The following is a 22,073-nucleotide window of genomic DNA, read 5'->3' as shown; positions in this document are numbered from 1 at the left end:
CTGGAGCAAGTATCAAGAACATAAGAACTGCCTTGCTGGATGAAATCGAAGTGTATCTAGTCCAGCAGTGGTTTTGGCCACATCCATCCAGATGCCTTTATAAGCAGGACTTGCATTCTCCTGTTTGTCCCCAGTATCTGATAGCCAAAGATTCCATTTACTTGCCATGGCTGATAGCCACTGATAGACCTATCTTCCTTTCAATTTGTCCAATCCAAGTTCGAAGACCTGTTTAATGCATCTAAGTAAGAGTATTCCTGAGTTCCACAGTGAAAGAAAGGCCCAGTAGCTATGTCATCTGTACATGAATGTATAAAAGACAATTGACACTTATTTGTCTTTAGTACCACCTCTTGAATGAAGCTAAGTGGTAATATTCAGGCATTTCAGCCCACTAGTATCCAGTAGAGATGAATCCCTAGTCATTCAAGTCATTCATTTCCTTTGTAGAATTACATCTGTCTGCAAGATAAGTCTTGAATGGTGGTGGTAGTACTGGAGTTCTGTAAATCTACCAGGTCTCCCCACTGTTTAGCAAGCACCCCTACTCCACAAGATCTCTTTGCTAAATTCTCCATGAACTGCCGATTGAAAATACATCCCTCCATCTCTTAAAGACTTCCACAGTTCACGGAGCTCAAGAGAATAACATCATGATTTCCCTCCCTTTTCACCGTTTTTGCAGGAAGTGGAGGCAGAAGCAAGATTCTGTCAATACATCCCTGCAAAAGCCCAGCACGGGGAGATATCTGTAAATACCACAGGACATGGGGTGGGGGAAGCAGAGGTAGCCAAATACTGGTTGGCAGATAAGTCAAGCTATTGGTTGTAGGAGAAAAGACGACCAAATCTGTAGGAGAGAAGACAAACACATCTGTAGCAAGATCTATCAGCTAGTTGAAGCTTCTGCTTTCACCAGCATTCTGGACAGTGACTAATCATGTGAACGTATTTTCTATGAACTATATTTGCTGTAATTGTTTGTGTGGGAAAATACAGAGACCCCCAACAGAATTTGGAAGTACCACTCCACTTTTTGTTTGTGTTAGTGACTGTACAGCAATTCAAATAAAGACAGACCTAGATAGAAAGAAGCCCCAAAATGCAGCAGACACACTTAACACAAGGTGCTGGTATCTGTCTGGAGAACCTGCTTGAATTCTTCATTTATATTCAGCCTCTGAACTGATGTTTTGAGAGTGGTTTGATTTAGAAATACTAAAAAGATTTCCAGCCAAAAGCTCCAAGCCATAAATAAGATGCAGGCAGTAAACTTTTCTACTCTCCACAGAGTTCCTTTCAAGAGTAGTACAAAATTCAAAACAAAGTTATTTCACAGTTTGCAGAGTGCTTCCCAACCATATAGAAGACTTCAAAGCAATGAACACTCCTCCATGTTCAAAGAAGACACGCTCTTCCTCATCCAGGACACAAAAATAGATAAGTGAGCTAATGTTAGCACTTCAGAGTTCAATTTCTATTCCAGGGGATTCTATAATTGAGTTAGATAGCGTTGTGTAAAAGAGTAACAGGGATGACGGAGTCCAATATAGCTTCTTTCATCTTACTGCAAACCTTGCTCTGTGTGCGTTTCCTTTCCCACTGAAGAGATTTTATTCAAAATATTAGCAACCCTGACAGGATTTCATGACTTTAAATAGTTCATTAACCAAACGACTGGAAGAACAGACTGGATTTTTCTAGACAAATATCTTCAAAGGCTTGTGGGGTTGCTGTTGTTGGTGAAGACAGCAAAGGCTTCTAAATAGTTTCCTGACTTTCCATTAGCATCACTATACATTTAGTTTTAAGGAAAAAAATGAGCAAAAACTGTGCAAACCAAGAATTTTATTGCTACAAATAAATGGCAGCCAAGGCTCGACACCGAAAATTACCAGAAATTCTGGTAGTGGGTTCATGGCCTTGCACAATTATCCCAGGATCCACATATTCAGGGGGCAATTAGGATTGTGTTCACTGGCCACAACCTGACCTCCACAAATTCACTAGGTGTAAAAGGGCGCAGTCTCGCAAACACACACCACGACAACTCAATAGTATTGGACCACAGCTAGACCTAAGGTTTATCCTGGGATCATCCAGGGTTCGCCCCTGCCTGAGCACTGGATCTCCTGTGTGTCACCTAGATGAACAGTTTTGACCCCTGGATGATCCAGGGATAAACCTTAGGTCTAGCTATGGCCTTGGATTCCACTTGGTCTCCTAAAATTATAAAAACCTACCATCAAATACTGCAGTTGACCTTGGAGGACAGCTGTGCTAGCAAAAGAGTTATTGCCCTCTATTGATCTGAAATTATGTATTTTAGTTTTTAAAAAGAGGGGCAAAGCTCTTAAGGCACTCAGAAAATAGAAAATCCAAATGAACGGGATTTGTTGCATTTTTCTGCATACAGCTACATGATTTATTTATTTTATTTATTACATTTTTATACCGCCCAATAGCCGAAGCTCTCTGGCTATTCATTTGGCTATTCATTTGGTAGCAAGTAGGGAGGCAATTCTCATAGCCTTTTCTGTTTACTCTTACTTTAAAATGTGGTACCTGCTTCTCCTGATCGAGTCACTGTACAAGGTTCTAATAGAAAAATGATTAAGATACCAAATCAGTAATGCATATTCAAGTGAAATGTAGATTCGGAGGAGGGCAACTCATTTGTTTTCAAGGTGGGGGCCCTGGCTCAACTAAGCTGCAGGGGTGGGGGGTCACCGGTGCATTTCTGACATAGGTTCTAGTCTCCTGGAGTTGCGCTCCTCTCTAAGAGCAAATGTGCAACAAACTATCAATTCCCAAGGTTTCCCAATGTGCTGCACCACGAGAGGAGCTCTGAAGATATAGTAAAAGACATCAGTTTCAGATTGGTGAGATATGTGTTCACCATGTTCTAGTAAACAATAGTTCTGTTGCATTTTTGTAGGGCATGTTGGACTGTGGAGAGGTTTTAATTTCATTTGATTGTATATTAATACTTTGCGTAAATATATTTATATTTAATAGTACTTAAAAGTAAATATAAAATTATCAAACTGAAGAAACTCACTTGCTGCCATCTTTTATTTCTCTTCCACCTGGTGCGTTTTATTTACCCAGGCATTTTAAACGTTTAATTTAAGCTGATTTAATGCTTTTTTTAAAAAAAGGCTGTTTTCTACTGCTTTAATTATTACGTTTTATGGTTTTTTAATTTTTGGTTTGGTTTTATCATGTAAGCCACCCTGGGAATTTAATTGTAAAGAGAACTGGGAAGAGGGGGAAAGTAATAAATCCACACTCAGTGAATTGCTTTAATGCACATGGACACTTAATTGCTTGCATTTCTGTGAAAGTATTACAGGAGAGCCACCTGATGCAATGAAGTGGGCACCTTTTCACCAAATGTGGGCAGTGCTGTGCAAGACACCGTTTCAGCCTAAACACATTGATCCCACATCATTATGTTATGGCACTAAATGGATAGGGCCATAGCTACAGTAATGTGAGATGTGGCTTTTAACTCCCAAATAGTGCTGAGGGGCACTGTCTACTCAAACAAAGTACTATACGCAGAATTTTCAAGGGTCACTCTTGTTTGCTGATTTCAGTTTTAAACTTGCATCTCTGCTATTAATCCTAGAGAACATCATTATAATTAGAGTAAGTTAAATTAGTTACGACTTTAAGTACCACTGACTTCAATGAGCTAAGCATGACTCTGTCTGGATGCAACCCAAATTCTTTATGCATACATTTATTGATGTCCTTTATTGATCCTCTCAGCTTATACATTAAGCCCCAGCTGACTTTGCAGACGTAAGAACGGTCTTGCTGGGCTGGATGAAAGGTCTACCTATTCCAGCACTCTGTTTCCAAAGCAGTCAGCCAGTTCGGGCATGAATATGATGATGGCCTTTCCCCTATTAGTCTCAAGCTCAGCCTCTGGCATTCAGGAGGTCCATAATAGATAGCATCTGTACATGGAGATTTGCAGTCATGGCAAATGAACATTTATCAAGCTTCCTTCCATGAACTAGCCAACATTACACCATGAGTAGGTTCCAGACTCATATTTTGTGTAGACCCATTCTCTGCAGAGGCCACCAGAGAGGGAGGAAGCAGCAGCCAGGCACCTCTCCACCGTGCCTGGGTCCAGCTCCAGCTGAGAGCCCCCTTCCTCCTGCTACCAACTGTCTCTGCAGAGACCACCAGTGAGGGAGGAAGCAGCAGCCAGGCACCTCTCCACCGTGCCTGGGTCCAGTTCCAGCTGAGAGCCCCCTCCCTCCTGCTACCAACTGTCTCTGCAGAGACCACCAGTGAGGGAGGAAGCAGCAGCCAGGCACCTCTCCACCGTGCCTGGGTCCAGTTCCAGCTGAGAGCCCCCTCCCTCCTGCTACCAACTGTAACTGCAGAGGCCACCAGAGAGGGAGGAAGCAGCAGCCAGGCACCTCTCCACCGTGCCTGGGTCCAGCTCCAGCTGAGAGCCCCCTCCCTCCTGCTGTCAACTGTAACTGCTGAACTTTCCAACTAAGATTGTAGTGCCTGAATTTGCTTTCCTTTCCCCCCTCCTCCTCCTCCCTCCCAATCCCCTTTCCTTTTGTGTCATGTCTTTTAGATTGTAAGCCAGTGGGCAGGGAGTGTCAAGAAATACTTTTGTAAGCCGCCATGAGAGCCTTTTTTGGCTGAATGGCGGCATAAAAATCCTTAAATAAATAAAAAATAATAATAAAAAAGTCAATATAACCTAAGTTGCTCTTAACTAACTCAGCCCCTTTGATTTTAATGAGTCTACTCTTAAGTATGACAAACATTCAGTGCACTGAATTCCAGGGACATGTTTCCACTTGTTAGAAGACGCTGGCAGAGGACCAAAATAGGCTACATCTGTTTGCAGTTGCTTCGTCTCTATTCATACAAGACATAAACTTCTGCTCTTTGGCTTTGGTGATGGCCAGTTGACCTAGGTAGTGTTTTTAGTCATGAGTGAAAGAGTACAACATATGTCAGAATTCTTCCCAGTGGCAGAGCTTAAGACTTTATGATGTTCTTGTCAGGAAAGGAAGCCATGCCCAACAGTCACATCTTAATGGAGCACAATGCCTTTTTCACTAGTGTTGGCCAAGTGAGTATTCAAGATTATAGTTTATATTCTGACCTGTAAGTCTAAAAAAAAGTCCTCCTATAAAAAGAACGGAGGCAGTAGAACAACAACTGAAATTAAAAAAGGTTGCAATATGTACTAACAGGGATGAGGAACTTCTTAATTTCTTCCAGTGCATGTCCCATTCTGGCATATGCTTCTGCTGGTGGGGCAAACACTTCAATTAACACATGTAAGTCATCGTTTAGGTGGAAGTACTTTGCTTCTCCACTTTTCCTCAACTCTTCTTCCTGGGAAGACAGAAATGTAATATATAGAGAATCATCAGATGGGTTAGAAAAACATAAAAGCAAAGTTTTCATTTTACAGACAATTCATTTTTTTATTTATTTTAAATAATAAAAATGTGTCTGGAATCAAACTTACAGCTTGAATTGACACCTCATGGTTAAATCAAAGCATTCCAAGATACTGTTCCCGGGCCTGCCAAACTATCTCCTAAATTATTCTAGACAAGGGAAGGGCACATGCTTTGCATGCAAAAATCCTGACATCTCCATTAAGGCAGGGAAAGACTCCTGTCTGAAACCCTGGAGAGCTGCTGTCAGTCAGTATAGACAATACTGAGCAAGATGGACCCAGTGGTCTGCCTTGGTATAAGACAGCTTCCTTTGTTCCTACCGCGCTCACAGACCTTCAAGTACAGACATGTTGCTTGATGGTAGTACAAGACCTTCTGTTTGAAGAAGTGTTTCAACAGTACAGCTTATGTGCCACCTTAACGGAGTATTTCAACCCTTCTCTGGGGAACATGGGTAGGAGGGTGCTGTTGCACTCATGTCCTGGGTATGGGTCCCTGGTCGACAGCTGGTTGGCAACTGTGTGAACTGAGTGCTGGACTAGATGGACCCATGTTCTCACTACAGATGGCGACGGACTTCATTGAGGGCCATTTTACACATTATAAATTACAGTGTGTGGGGGTGGGGGGAATGCATGCAATATAAGTATATACTGATGTCTAAAGCAATTATACATTCCTGGTTCACCACTGGTATGGGCAGTGCACATATAGTGAGCGCCAGGGCCAACAGGCGTGTTTCAAAGGGTGGTGGTGTGGGGACCGTCGTTTGAAAAGCAATACACTATAATCCATAATTTGTGAAGCAATGATTTGTAACCCATCTCTCAGGCCAAGCCCAACATTCAGCAATCAATAGTGAATGTCCACAATATATCTCAATCAACAATTAGCAAAATAGTCACTACTGATGAAATACAGAGCATGAGGAAAAAACATCCACAAGATTGCATGGATAGTCGGGACAGTTTTCATGCCAGGAAAGCTGAGCTCAGAATCACCTGATGTAACTAACTCACTGAATTCAAACATGCAGAGTTATGGCTACGGATATGGAGGATAGGTTTATCAGTGGCCAATTCACATGATAGCTCAATGGAGCCTCCATGCATAGAAGCAGTATACCTCTGAATTGGAGACAAACAAGGGGTCTGTCTTGTTTTTCATTGAATGTAAGGGGCTTTGAGATCCCCTTAGAGATGGGGATGAAGAGTGGGGTCAAAATGCTCACAATACAGCAATAACAAGGTATGACCATTACTTCTGCGCCATACTTGGAGAATCCCAATGCATTTGGACAGCTGCTGTTGGCAGAAGAATGCTGGGCTAGATTCAACTCTGTCTGATCCAGCAAGGCAATTCTCCTGGCCAATGTTACATTTCATGACCCTTGAGAGGGGGACTCAATGGGAGACCAAGAGGTATGCTCATCAATGCAAATAAGTCCAGCATTGAATCAAGACGACTCAGAATAATTGTCTCAAATTAATAAGCAAATCAAAGATTTTATAGCGCCCAGTCTATCTATAAAACTGTTTGAGAAACAATGCAGTGTTTTCTCCTCTACTGCTCACGTAACCGTGGTAGGATTCAGAGCCATTTTGGTATCCTCATAAGGGAGGCAGTGTGGTGCTCTGTAGACATTTTGGACTGCAAGTCCCTTCAGCCCCAGCCAGCATGGGCAATGGTCAAGAACTGTGGAATTTGTGGTCCAAAACATCTGGACTACATTTCTAGGGGCATGGAAGGTTAACAGCTAACTCTGGACAGCGAACTCCGCTGCACAAAGGGATAGCCACCTTTGTGAACATGCTCAATCTTCCATGCCTCTAGAAAACAATGTTTAAGCTTATCTAGAAATATGTTAGATATTCAGCTGGTAGATAACTATATGCTGAACCTATAAAAAAAATCTTTGGGGCTGAGCTCTGACTGAAAAAGGCTAGGTGCTGCCATATTCATGGAAAGTGCACAGGGACTGTGTGTTGTTTGTGTGGAAAAGTAAGATTAAATCTATGCTGTATTTTTAAATTACAGCTTCAGAAATTCTTACAGTTTTCTTGAAATGAGATGGAAGCTGAAAGGAGTTTAACTTCTTCCTCACTGCCCACTAGAGATTCCAGCCAGCTAAGTATTTCACTGTTCTAACTCATCAAGCCAGGTGATCTGCCAGATCCCTCATGGCTCCTTCTTTAGGCTCCCGCCCCCTAACCTATCAAGTTCTGCCCCTTGTCTCACTCAAGGAACTAGTATTTTAAAAATCAGAAGGTGGTAACCCTACTGCCTACTCTATGGGTCTGGGGAGTCCTTTGCTATTTTTCTTCTAGATTGCTGACTCTTCCTCAACGGGCAGCTTCCAGTCTTGCTCCAACTTTTTACTTTCATCATGACACTTTCCCAAATACTTCACTTCCACTCTGGTTCCTCTTTTCTGGCCTTTCCTTGCCTCGATTGCTTGGCAACTGAGATACACAGCAGATGCTACTGACCCTTATGGAACACATAAAGGTAAGCACAGATGAATCATGAAGATGGCAACCCCATGGTTAGGGATGGGTTGATCTTGGCAATCATGTTAGGGTCGCTTGTTCCTGACTATCTCATCCTTCATACAAAGGAAGAGAGGAAATAAGCAACCTCAGAACCTGGTGGGGAAGGTTCTCCCGTGATCATGGAAATCATTGTCAGGTCACTAGAGCTCGATTGGCCGGTTCAGTTATTTTATTAAGTGTCTTACCAATCATCTCACTGCATTCACTGGCAAGAACACTGGAAGGCAGGAATAGATTTACTTCTTACTGGGAATTAGATTAAGTACTGTCTGTACTTTTTCCATACTAGTGCTAAAACAGGTGGATATAGAGAGCAAAAAAAGAGGAAGTACCAAGTAGGGGTTTAGTATGTTCCAGAGGGACCCAGGGCTGGACCCCAACCATCATGGCCCTGTGCACAAGACCATGGATGGCTTAAGACATACTGAACAGAGCAGATTTCACCCCATGGAATGGCTCTCCGACTTCTGCTAATCCAAGAAAGCACACTGTTTGTTTTGAACGACTCCTGTGCCATGTTAAGATATTTTTAACAATATTTCTTGTTCTACTTAGCAAGTGTTAAAAATACTCTCATGCTAGCACCTTTCTTTCCAAATAGGTCCACAAATAGAAGTTTGAATGACTTTTAAAAAGCACTCATGTTTGCTCTTGGTGTGTCGTAATTATGAGTTACTTAGGAATGACAATCAGTACCAGCTTATTGGCACTAATCTTTTTGTTGTAAAATTTGGAGCATACAGACTGCCTAAATTGGATGGAAAAGCAAAGCAATCTGATTAGTTGATTAGCAAATCCAGAGCAGGGGAATTAACACACCATAATTAGCTGTCTGAAACTTGTCAAAGCTGGTAATAAAAAACAGAGAAATATATATAAATTAAAACCTCCCTCAAAGTTACCCTTTTAACTGTTGTTTTTTTGCCTTTCTTTTCCTATTTGTGACATAAAACTGGAAAACCTTCGGGATCAAGATTTGTATTCAAGAGTTTTAGCAGCAGGTTGTCTTACTTGCACATAATGAAGTAGGCTCTTGAAAAATGAGGGTAATTCTTTACTTATGAGTAATTTAGGGAGGTCCAGAGGCAGAATGGTTAGGAGCCGCAAGAAAGGAACATACAATGGAGAAATCTAAGCCAGCTATCACAAAATATTTCTTAATGGTGAGATCTGTTAGACTCTAATAATCTCCCTTGGGAATCAGTACAAGCCCCGATCTACTGAATAATTTAAGACTAAACAAAGTACTGGGAGAGAAAAGATATTCTAGTGAACAATCCTGAAAGACCCAAGATTATCTAAAAGTAGTATCCAAGATACAAAGACAAAACTGCATATTAAAAATATAATAAAGTCATGCTAATGTGTGATGGCCAAGTAAACTGAAAAGGAGTATTGCAAACCTACTACATTTGCACATACGGCAGATCATAGAATCATAGAATAGCAGAGTTGGAAGGGGCCTACAAGGCCATTGGGTCCAACCCCCTGCTCAATGCAGGAATCCACCCTAACACATCCCTGACAGATGGTTGTCCAGCTGCCTCTTGAAGGCCTCTAGTGTGGGAGAGCCCACAACCTCCCTAGGTAACTGATTCCATTGTCGTACTGCTTTAACAGTCAGGAATTTTTTCCTGATGTCCAGCTGGAATCTGGCTTCCTTTAACTTGAGCCTGTTATTCCGTGTCCTGCACTCTGGGAGGATCGAGAAGAGATCCTGGCCCTCCTCTGTGTGACAACCTTTGAAGTCTTTGAAGAGTGCTGTCATGTCTCCCCTCAATCTTCTCTTCTCCAGGCTAAACATGCCCAGTTCTTTCAGTCTCTCTTCATAGGGCTTTGTTTCCAGACCCCTGATCATCCTGGTTGCCCTTTAAGCATAAAGATCACTGAAATGCATTTTAGTTGAAATGCCCAGCAACCAAAGTGGGATTTAGACATCCCAGTCTGCATTTGTGACAAACCAGTGTTAGATATAAAATAATTTTATGAACATTTGCTCTGCTTAGGATTTTCTATCAATCCAGTGGGGAGCTCTTCTAGCAGATGCATATAAAAGTAGGATTTAACATGATCTAGAGCTTAGCACTGCCACTAATCATCTGAACGGCAGCTCATTATGTTTTTAGGGCAACCATACAGCTACTGTGCAAGCATGAACCTGCTAGAGGGATGGGCAACTCATAGTCCTCTAGATATTTTGGCCTACAACTTCCATCAACTCTAGCCAGCATAGTTAAAGAGGGATGCTGGAGGTTGTAAAGCAAGGCATCTGGAGGGCCACAAGTTGTTCACCCCTGCTTCAACAATCACATAATGCAAGGCCACAACTCAGCAACCTAAGAATCTTAGCTTTCATTTTTTTAAACCAAACATATTTCTAGCCCTTAAAATTGTGCACATAGCCTTGCCTGTACTTGGTCAGATTTCCAAAGCCTGGGGAGAGACTAAGCCTGCTTCCCAATTGTCAAGAAGGGGCAGAGTCTCTACTTGCCTGTAACCAGGAGCAGAATTATGCAAGATCTATACACATTTCAAGAAACTACCAAGTCACATAATATAGCTTGGTGCAGAACACTCCTCCTCCTCCTCCTCCTCCTCCTCCTCCTCATTATTATTATTATTATTATTATTATTATTATTTAAAAGAACAAAGTATTCAAACCCTTGTGTATACAACACACTATGCCCAGTGGCTCTCAGCCTTCACAGCAGCTGACTCTGACTACTGTTAGAGCCAGGCTCGGAGGCTAGAATTTCTGTTGGCACAGCCTGTGCTGGTGTATCATTATAATCATGCACAACCAATGCCTACTCATCTGCTCTAAAAGCCATCAGCCTTTAAGCAGTAACCACCAAGTTCTGTGCATCTTTTCAAGATAAATGAGCATTAGCTTATTAAGTAAGGTAGTTGCCATCCCTCCTTGTGTTAGCCTATATACTGGCTCTCATTACTCACCTACAAATATTTTTTTTCATATTGCATTATTTTACAGAGATCTAGAAATAACTGCTTTATTTAATGCTAGGTTTCTATAAACCCTTTATCTAAACCGGGGATAACCAAGGGCACATCTACACGAAGGGTTTGCCCCATGGTTGCTTCGCAGTAGTGGCAAGTCATCTCCGTTTACTCCATGAGTAAACCCTGAAAACTCCGCTCCAAAAAAGTTGGCCACTTACCCTGACTTTTTCGGCAGCGGAGCTCATGGCACCCCCTGATTGGTCGCCATGGGTGGTCCCCGCGTCTCTGGAAAAGTAAAAATAAATAAAATGGTGGCGGGAGAGTGGGGGAGGAATGGGCCATTCCTCAACCCTTCCCTTGTTTATTATCCATATCTGCGGAGCTCCGCAGATACAGATAAGAAAAATAAAAAGAATCGGGGGTGGGTGGGAACAGGCAGCCAGAGGGAGGAGACGTGGTTCACCCTGTCCCTCTCGGGTCCTCCTCTGGCTGGCTCGTTCCTCCCCATTTTTGTTTTGATTAATTGTATCTGTGGAGCTCTGCATATACAGATTATAAAATTTAAAGAAGGGGGGGGGAGGAATGGGCAGCCAGAGGGAGAAGTGGTTCGCCCAGTCGTGTCCTCCTCTGCTGCCTCATTCCTTCCCTTCACTATTTTTGTTATTATTAACTGTAACTGCGGAGCTCCGCAGTTACGGATTACAATTTTTTTTAAAAAAAAGTGGGGGGAGGAACCACTTCATTCTTCTCCTTCCCCTCCACCCCCTTTTTTTCCCCTTTTCCAGAGGTGCAGGGCTGGAAAATTCGCACTTGCCTTCCTTCCCGTGCAGATGTCGGTAAGGAAAGTAAGTGCAGGCGCGAGGTGCCTCATGGCACCAAAGTGCATCTGTAAAGACGGGGGCCAAGATAATAGAGGCAATGTGCTGCGCTTGGATACTGTACACCCACATTTGAATTCCCATTGAAGGTATAATAATCACTGGCTAACATGGACAAAGTCACTTGAGCCAAGCCTAACATTAAAAGCAACTCTGTGAAGTCAGTTAGACAGCCTCTTTACCAACCCGAGGCACTAAGAGACTGAAACTGGGAAGGGGGGCTCAGGACCTTCCCTCATTTGTGCTGTGGTCTCCTAGTGGCTCCAACCACCTTGAATCACAATGTGACTGATTAGGTCCAGACCATCTCCCGGAGCATCTGTTTCAGGAGATGGTGGTGGTGGGGATGATTGTTCCTGCATTGCACTGCATTTCCAAGGTGTTTGGAGGACCCTGGAAGCTTGACACAGATAAACCCCAATCTCCTCTCCAATGATAAGTTGAGAAAGGGGCTTGCCCCCAACAGCTGTGCAAGACAGTAGCAGCAGCAGGTTTCTTGTTTTCACTCCCAACTTTTAAGGGGATGAGGGTTTTCAGGAAGTTGCTGGGGAAATGATGGGGGGGGAGGGGAGGAACCCAACTGTATGCACAGCGCTTTAATCCCAGCCACCATCCAGGGAAGTCAGAGAAATTCCAATTCTATTCATGAAATATTATTCTGATTTAATGAGGGGACGTGTTTGCAGGTTTTACCCACCCTAAGCCTTTGAGATGGGGTGGGCCATCGATCTAAACATCTGTTGCCATACGCTCCCTGCAACTTGTCCTGTCCTGCTGACTGAGGTTCATTTGACTTCAGGCTGATGGAACTTGCTTGGTTTGAATCCGGGTATCACAGTTCTGCTACACATTTTTGGTACCATGACTCAGGGGAACAATAGCTATTCTATTTGTAAAGAGAAAAACTTGACACTAGAAATGTCTGTGGATAGAAGAGGTCTCTGTGAAATTCCTCTGATTAGCTGCCTCCTCCCTCCTTGGATCTAGTCAGCTTGAATCAAAATCAATCAATTTTTATTTTTTTTAATCTTGCTCCTTGGTCTATCTGCACGTCCCTCCAGAATGAGTGTGGAAATGAATGTCTTGCCATCAGGGTTCAGTATGTTCTTTCAGCTTAAGAGTTCCGGAGAACATGCCAGCTAGAAAAGCCTCCATAGAGAGAACATGCCAAAAGTTAATACCAGAGATTTTCAGATGCCTTTTGAAAATTCAGTTATGCCTGTAGACATGTACATTAGAAATGCATGCACAACTTTACGTATGTGTAGGGTAACATATTAAAAATAATACAATTACAGGATAATCATGTGCTCTACTATGTCTTTAATTAAATGTGCAAACACTTTTGCTGTTGATGGCTTTTAAAATCCTGTGACTTGAAGCTGATGGCGGTCTAGATGGGAAAAAAATGTCATGGGCTGCTTCCCCTCCTATCCTTAATATAATCAGTTATTAAGATGGGATGTACAGTCATCTTGGATATCAGTCACAACATCCAACATTAAGAGAAATGCGAGGGTCCTTTTATTAGCACGCTTGCTTCAGAAGGCAGTGCAAGGACGGCCACCAAAGAGGAATGCAGCACAGCGTACGGCGAGTGGAGAAGAGCCAGCAACCCCTGCGGCAAGACTTGAGAGTGTCACAAGTAATTAAGAGTGCCCCATTTTAATATGCGTAGTATGGGGCAGTAGATAACAGATTTCAATGACCGTTGGGCACCTAAAAAACAGATTAGTTGGCACAGTGCTTTGTAGCAACGCTAGATTGTAGCAGTGCTTTTTACATCTGCCAGGCGGCTATCTACTGGGGATGAATTTCCTGCATCTAAATGGGTGCTGGGGTGAATGGCCTACAAGGAGCCTCCTATTTTACCCATCCTTAATATTTCAGAGGAGCAATGCCCTGGCCTCTCCACTTCACTGGCTCACATTGGACATAAGGAGATGTACATCTGCCACTGAAAACAGCAGCCCACACATCTGCTCTTACGATACATCCCCCCCCAGTAATGCCCACTACTAAAGCATGCAATGGGACATCACCATGTTGCAATGTTCTTTGCCCCCCTCCTCACCCCACAAAAGCAGCAGCCATTGAAGCAGAGGAGGGATGCGGAAGCCACAGCACAGTGAGATCACATCACACACTTTGTATTACTAGGTATTAGCAAGGGAAAGAAGGAGGGTGGCTGTTGATTATGGAGTCCACCATCTCCACCCCCATTCCAGCCGGGGATACAGTTGTCTAGGTCCATAAAGCTATCATAACCACTGGGGATTTCCCTCTGAAGATAGGAACACACTATGGGAGGAGGGCCAGTATGCGTGCGGAATACAAAAGGAGGTGGAGGTAACACATATACCTTGATTTGTGTTTGCTTTGACTCTCCCCAGACTACACTAGGATCAGCAAAGAAAGACACACACAGCAGTACAGTGCACACTAATGATCTTCAGCTAGCAATTTTACCTTTGCTTTGTCCCTCATGGATCCTTTTCCCAATATTGACATTTTTGTCAATGTCTCTTCTTGCAAGCGCTTCAGAGAATTGCCACGTGGGCCCAAAAGTTTCCCCACAAAGTTGAACTGAAAGACAAAATAAGCAACAAAAAAGCAATAAAAAAGTACCCATAGTGCTGAGGAGCTGTAAGAGGGACTTAAGATTCTTGCCAGGTATGAAAAATGTTGCTGAAAACAGCATTTGGCTGTTTCTGCAAAATAAAGAAGCATATTGGGTTGTAAATTTTACAGCCACTGAAAAAGAAGGGTGGGGGGAAACAGACATGGAAAACAAGTTACCACAATTTCTGTGGTTATTTCACACCAAACAATAACTGCCGTAAAAAGTTTGGGGACAGAAAAAAGCTGCATGAGAGCAGAACTGACAGAAGCAAAAAGGGGTGGAAATGTAGGAACCTGAAAATAATGATAATATCCATGGAAGACCACAGCTCTAATCCAAATAGAATTAATCAACTCCATTTGCTTCATGCATTTCGGTGGGAGGTGGACAGACACAGGCTTGGATCCTAAGAACTGTGAGGGGAAGGAAGCTTTCCTGTTCCTTCCTCCACCCCTGCAGCCCCCTGAAAAATCTATTCCGATGGAAAGGGGACCCCCGTCCCGAGCAGGCGGCTGCTGGTAGAGCACAAGGCTGAGCTTGTGCAAAACGCCTCTCCCTGATTTGGGGGAAATTTTCCCCTTCCAGGAACTCTCTTCTACTTGTGGTTCTTAGGATCCAACCCTCATAATATGACTCTTTCTAAACTTTGATAATTTCATGACCAGATGTACAAACCAGCAAGCTGAAAATTGGTCCATGCTTCGAGTGGGATACAAACAAGGTGTTGTTGTTTTAAACCAGAGGTGGGCAATATGTGGTCTCTGCCATGTCCCCCACCCCATTCATTAAAACATTTGGGGGAAGGTGTCCTTAGCAGCTACAGAAAACCCAAAGGGTCAAAATTCGCTTGTTTGCAAGCTAAGTTTGACACTTTCTGCATTCCACAGCCACTAGGGACACCACTCCCCCCCCTTTTTTAAATACTTTTCAGTGCCCAAGGTGGGGGGGACAGAGGTTGGGGATGCAAAAATTACTCCCAAACCTCCCGCAGTCGCTCACCCATTTTAACTTTTGTAAACCGCCCAGAGAGCTTCGGCTATGGGGAGGTATATAAATGTAATAAATCAAATCAAATCAAATCGAGCAGCATGTACACTTCTCTATTCAGTCATCTTACTTTTTTATTTAACCAAACAAAATCCTGCAAAGTGTTTAAATAGAGTTGCAAAGGAGGGGGAACAGTGGAAGGAGCTGACATCATATGACGAGCCAACGAATGTTCACAAGAACGTCTCTATTCAAACACAAACTTGGAGAACCAGGGCTGAAGTATGGCAGATGGGCAGATGAGATAGGGTCTTTTCAGTTGTGGAGATTTCTCCCAACTGAGGCCCACATGGCCTCGTTACTGCTTGCCTTTCAGAGTAGCAAAGATTTGTTTGTTTCAGTGAGAGTTTGGGCTGGATAGGAACTGGATGCTATTGAGCTGCTTCTTTGCTGTTTTTTCCTTGCTGTAATCTATCATTTATTTATTTTTTACTTATCGTTTTCAAATTTTAATTCTTTTACAGCGTTAGCCACCTAGGTGATCTTCTACTGAAAAAAAGTGCGATTAAAATGTTTTTTGTTTTTAAAAATGCAGGAGATCCTGATCACGGATCTTCTGTGTTTCTTCTAATTCCATCTTCAGCCCGAAGTAACCACATAAGCATCCTGAAAGGGGAACTACAACTAGGAGGAAGAGGAGGATTATACTAGTGGTATAATCTCAATACTTAAAACGTTGCAGCGTAAGATTGGACACCACCCTATTGGCACGAAGAAATCCAATATCCAAATGAGCAGACAAGTCATTGTCGATACTTATATTGAAAGAACTATGTACTATACTCATAAATTTAATGTCCACAGCCATAATCCAAGATAGGCTGTAAGCATTAGATTTGTACCTGAGCCTGACACCAGCTCTCAGTTGACAGGACTGTGGTTCAAAAAGGTGGGGCATAGGCAACGGGGGGGGGGGGGGCAAGGCAGCAGCTGAGGAGACAGTTGGAGACTCTTCCAAGCGCCCAAGAGAGACATATGTCAGAAGTTCCATCCTTCCACAGAGGTAGCAGCAGAGGCCATCATTTACAAATCAGTAGTGGATCATATACGGTGTCCAAATGTCACACGTCCACCAGCAGCAAAGCGAGACTGTTACAATCCTGTTGCAAGTAATGCCCTAGCAGTGCACACTGGTCATTCATGTGCTACAATAGTATATGAAAGGAAATATTTCAAGTGAGGAACAGTCACACATTCTGGTTAAAGCGTTTTCTTCAACTTTGATTTAGGACTTCCAAAATATTCAAATTCAATAATGAGAACCCTCATATTTTTCTCTCTGTCTTGCACTGATGCCCAGTAATCTCTACAGCTGCAAGAAGCTATTTCACAGAATCATAGAATAGTAGAGTTGGAAGGGGCCTACAGAAGTTGGAAGAGGCCTACAGAAAAAACTTTTTATGTAACAAAAAGTTTAAAACCTGGTTTGGCGTTACTTTTCCTAAAATAGTTTGAACACATATTCTCAATTATAGAACAGATGAATGACATATTTCATCAAGCAGTTCTGAACATCTTTTAAGAACATAGGAAGCATCCTTATACCAGGACAGACTATTTATCCATCTAGTCGATATTGTCTACTGTGATTCTTAGCAACTCTCCAGGGTCTTAGAGAGACCCCATCATCAACTACCTGACTATTTCAGCTGAAAAGAACAAGGATTGCACCTAGAACCTTAGAATCATAGAATAGCAGAGTTGGAAGGGGCCTACAAGGCCATCGAGTCCAACCCCATGCTCAATGCAGGAATCCACCCTAAAGCATCCCTGACAGATGGTTGTCCAGCTGCCTCTTGAAGGCCTCTAGTGTGGGAGAGCCCACAACCTCCCTAGGTAACTGGTTCCATTGTCGTACTGCTCTAACAGTCAGAAAGTTTTTCCTAATGTCCAGCCGGAATCTGGCTTCCTGTAACTTGAGCCCATTATTCCGTGTCCTGCACTCTGGGAGGATCGAGAAGAGATCCTGGCCCTCCTCTGTGTGACAACCTTATAAGTATTTGAAGAGTGCTATCATGTCTCCCCTCAATTGGCTCATGGGCCAGAGGTTCTCCACCCCATTTACACAAATTCACCTTATACAATTTCAGATGCTGGTTACACTAATTTTGCTTTAAATTACTACTATTTTTGTTACAATTAGGGAAAAGATAGCACCTAACATTAACATGGTAAGAGAGATTCAAGCTTAGCTATGCAGAGAATATACAGAGAAGTCAACCCATTTTGTCCATGTAGGAGATCATCAACTTGATTCTGCTTTTATAAAAGTGCATAATTCTCAGATATCACATCTGGAAGTCAGGATAGCTCTATTTGTTTACAGTGTCAAAATACTTGACGTTGGTCTGTTGTTCTTGATCCTTTAACTACGATCAAGAGCCTCCTCTGTGACATTAATCCTGCATAGCCTGGCTTGAGCCCTCTATCTCCCTACCTAAAGGTATCTCAACCCCCTTCACTAATAGAAGGAAGGTAGGTCCTCAAAACATAAAATGAATTCCTAATCCAATTCCCTAATCTCATGTCCAAATATGCACAAGAACAGAAGTGACTAGTTATGAAGTCTACTTGCAAACTCACCTGGCCTGATCAAAAATGGGCTCATGTAAAACAATTTTGAACAATTTATTCTTAAAAAAACAAAAACAAAACCTGTTTCCTAGCCCGGTCCTTTCCCTAAATTTACCTGGCAGCAGTAGCCAACACCAATGAAGGCCTCTATTAAACATACACTCCCGGAATCATATGTAGTCACCGTGGAATATGTTTCTACAGTTCCCAAAGCCTGCAGTGTTCCAGAACCATAAAAACAGTTGTTTTGTTTTTTTAGAATAAACTGTTCAAAATTGTTTTACATGAGTCCATTTTTGGGTGAGCTTGCCAGTCACATCATACAGTATGTAGTCACCAGGAATCGTTGAAAATGTTTCCATAGTTCCCAAGGTCTGTAATATCAAGAACCATAAAAACTACGTTTCCCATTGAACCTGACAACCAGAGATATTGCCACATATGCTCATGACAACCTCTTAAATGGAGACTCCACTGCATGCCACCACTGCCAACAGATTAGGCTTGAAGGGCAGGAAGTGGAAAAAAGAAGGGAAAGACTCAGAGCAGTGGCCTGGAGGAGGGTGGGAGGGGAGGAAAGGTACCCAAACAAGCCCATTTTTAACTGGGCCTGAACTCCATTTGGATGTAGGGAATTTTTTTAAAAAAAGTGTGTGTGTGTGTGTGTGTGTGTGTGTGTGTGTGTGCATATACTAACATCTGCACTCAGAACACATCCACATACTTCCAACCGACCACAGCTTTTCCTGTTCCAATACTTGATTTAGTCTTTTTCTTGCCCTTATAAAATAAACGTTGCAAGGGTTTTAGTGACCTGACCACTGAAGGAATCCAGATAATTTTAGTGCTAGTTCTCTTCCTCTGAGATTGGTAAGAAAGCCAGTCCTGAAACCTCTTAACAACTGATACAGGATTAGGACTAGCCTCTTCAAATTGCTGGTAGTTACAGGGAGAGGTCCATCCAGATTGAAAGATTAGGAGATACCTTGCATTGAAGCTACTCCACTGCTTGGTATGCCACGTCTTGAATAGTGCTGACTGAATTCAACTCTCCTCAATATCAGAGTAGACCACAATGGAAAGAAGTCTCTATTTTTTAGATAAGTAGTGAAAGATCTCTGAAGTACTATACTACATTTAAGTTCAGAAAGCTCTCAAGAAGTTAGCTCAGAAAAGCTAGCAATGACAAAGCTCTGCTTCCTTAACACATACAGCCAAATTAGATAAGGAAAATGAAGGTAAAGCATTCCTCAACACCAAACTTGATATTAATGTTAATAGCCAGACCGCTGTACAAAAGGTAACTTAATATTTAAATGGGAGCTCATGAACTATCAAGGCAAATATCAGTCATCTACTGTTATACACTTGCAGTGGAAGGTCTCTGACATACAGTGACTGAGCTGGTGAGAGTGTCCCGTGCTGTCAAGGCCTTCTCTCACAATGCTGCTTCAATCCTGAGAGTACGCTACTGTAAACTGATGGCATATGGAATATTCCCGCATTAGCTCCTCTCCCAAAGTCACACAAGTGGCTAATCTTCAGAGTGGGTAACTTTCTCACCACACTGGGAATATTTAAATTTGGTGCCCTCCAGATGTTTTCGACTGAAATTCCCAGAATTTTTATTTTATTTATTTGTTACATACCGTATTTCTTCGATTCTAAGACACACTTTTCCCCCTAAATAAACAGCTCTAAAAATGGGGTCTTAGAATCGATGGGGTCTTAGAATCGAAGCAATATGGTAGATGCAAAAAGACTCTATCCTATTAAAAAAGGGTCTGAAACATCCATTCTCTCTAGCTTTATTGCTTTTAGAAAGCTGAGCAAGCAGGGCTTTTTAAGATTGCTTTGCAGGCTGATTGGGGCCTATAACGCCCCCCCCCCCCCCCCGTGCAGCTCCGGCCCTCGTCAGCTGCGCCGGGAAGACACCCGGCTCCAAGAGTCAGGAGACTCACCCCCCCCCCAGCCCCGGGTCCCCCCCCAGCCACCGCGCTGGGAAGCCCGCGTCCCGCCTGGAACTCCTCACACCCGCAGAAAAACCTGTGCCCAGAGGCTAAAGAAGTGCTGCTCTCACGCTGCAGCTCCAGCTCCAGCCATCTCTCTCCTCCTCGTGCAGGCAGGCCTCCAAAAGAGGAAGTTCCTGCAGCAGCCGCGAGCCGGGAGGAGGAGCTGGGAGGGTAAGCGCCTGGTTTTTTGCTTACCCCTAAGCCCCTCCCAGCCCAGTGGCCCCAAAACCCAGCTCTTTCTAAGAAATTCTTATTCTAAGAAATTCTACTCATAAAAGATGTTCAAAGAAATTTATTTTTTCTTCGAATCAAAGCTTTTTTTCCCTGTTGGTGGTACTGAAATTAGTGTGCGTCTTAGAATCGATGGCGTCTTACAATCGAAGAAATACGGTATATATCCTGTCTTTCCTACTAGGAGCCCAAGACGGCATACATGATTCTCCTCCTCTCCATTTTGTCCTCATAATAACCCATTGAGGTATGTTAGTCTGAGAGTCAGTGACTGACCCAAAGTCACCCAGTGATCTTTATGGCCAAGTGGGGAATAGAACCCAGATCTCCTGAGTCCCAGTCCCAACACTCTAACCATTACACCACATTAGCTCTCTCACACAATTCCTGACCATTCGTCATGCTGACTGGAGTTTCTTGGAGTTGGATCCAAAATATCTGGAGGGCACCAGGTTGCCTACCTTTGATTTAAACAGTCTGTTGAACCATGCAATAGAAAACAATGAAAATATAACCCATTTCTGAAACAGACTATTGAATTAAAGGAATATCAAGCATAGAGAACAAATCTTGCTGAAAAAGAATCAGCACGGCCTCTACAAAGGTAAGTCCTGTCTTACCAATGTTTTAGAGTTCTCATGCCTTTAAGCATATGGCTAGGAAAGACCCAGTAGTGACCATGTACTTGACTTTAAAAAGATTATGGAGAAAGTTCCTTTACAATAGGTTCCTTAGCACGACAGGAGCAATCCTCTTATGGATTGGTAGAAAGTAGGAAGAGATGGTCATTCTCACAATGGAGGGGTATAAACAGTGCCCCTGCCCCCGGTTCTGTATTGCGACTTCTGGTTTTTAATTTGAGTGAGCAATTAGGTGCCAAGTTCACAGATGACACCAAATTATTCAGGGAGATAATGAGCTCAAAAAGGATCTCTCTAAACTGGGTAAACAGGCAAGAAATGGCAAAGCCTGAAAGGGAAAATTTTAAATGATTCACATATGCATTAATGCGTTCTCAGCTGGCAGTGACTGATCAGGAAAGAGTTCTTGGAATTGAGGTGGATAGATCAATGAAGACATCAACCTGCTACGTGGCAGCTGTGAAAAAGGTGAATTTTACTTTGAATACTGTGTACAGTTCTCATCACCGCATCTCAAAAGGGATACTGTTTTTTTATTTTATTTATTTATTTAAGGATTTTTATGCCGCCATTCAGCCAAAAAAGGCTCTCATGGCGGCTTACAAAAGTATTTCTTGACAGTCCCTGTCCACAGGCTTACAATCTAAGACATGACACAAAAGGAAAGGGGATTGGGAGGGAGGAGGAGGAGGAGGAGGGGGGAAGGAAAGCAAATTCAGGCACTACAATCTTAGTTGCAAAGTTCAGCAGTTACAGTTGACAGCAGGAGGGAGGGGGCTCTCAGCTGGAGCTGGACCCAGGCACGGTGTTGAGCTGGTGAAGGTGCCAAAAAGGTTGACCAAAATATTTATCTATAAAAACATTTATATACTGCTTTCTTGCCCCCATAAGAGCCCACAACACAGTTCACAACAATGAAACACCATCCTGATACAAAACTACTTCCCTCACACCCCGTACTCCCTTCTAACACCATCACCACCTGCCTTCTATAACATCTTGCCTAGAGAAGGGATCTTGAAAGCTTGCACAACTTTTTTTGGTAACCTTTTGGTTGGCCAAGGTATTATGGATTTTGGAAAATGTCTTGACTGTCC

General features: G+C 42.9%; 1 protein-coding gene across 2 annotated transcripts in view; it reads right to left on the bottom strand.

Moving 5' to 3' along the window:
* KHDRBS3 (KH RNA binding domain containing, signal transduction associated 3) overlaps positions 1-22,073 on the bottom strand; it is a 129,659-nt gene that overhangs the window by 46,822 nt on the left and 60,764 nt on the right. For both annotated transcript variants that reach the window (XR_010025640.1, XM_063129920.1), the window contains exons 3-4: positions 14,318-14,434; positions 5,239-5,385 (exon numbers count right to left, since the gene is read on the bottom strand). Coding sequence is in view for 1 of the 2 variants with exons in the window: in XM_063129920.1 (XP_062985990.1) it covers positions 5,239-5,385; positions 14,318-14,434 (264 nt within the window). In the remaining variant the exon portion in view is untranslated. The remainder of the gene's footprint in view (positions 1-5,238; positions 5,386-14,317; positions 14,435-22,073) is intronic.

This window comes from Elgaria multicarinata, chromosome 7 (genome assembly GCF_023053635.1).
Source record: "Elgaria multicarinata webbii isolate HBS135686 ecotype San Diego chromosome 7, rElgMul1.1.pri, whole genome shotgun sequence".
NCBI lineage: Eukaryota > Metazoa > Chordata > Lepidosauria > Squamata > Anguidae > Elgaria > Elgaria multicarinata.
Note: the sequence above shows the minus strand (reverse complement) of the source record. Positions and strands in the feature narration are given on the sequence as shown.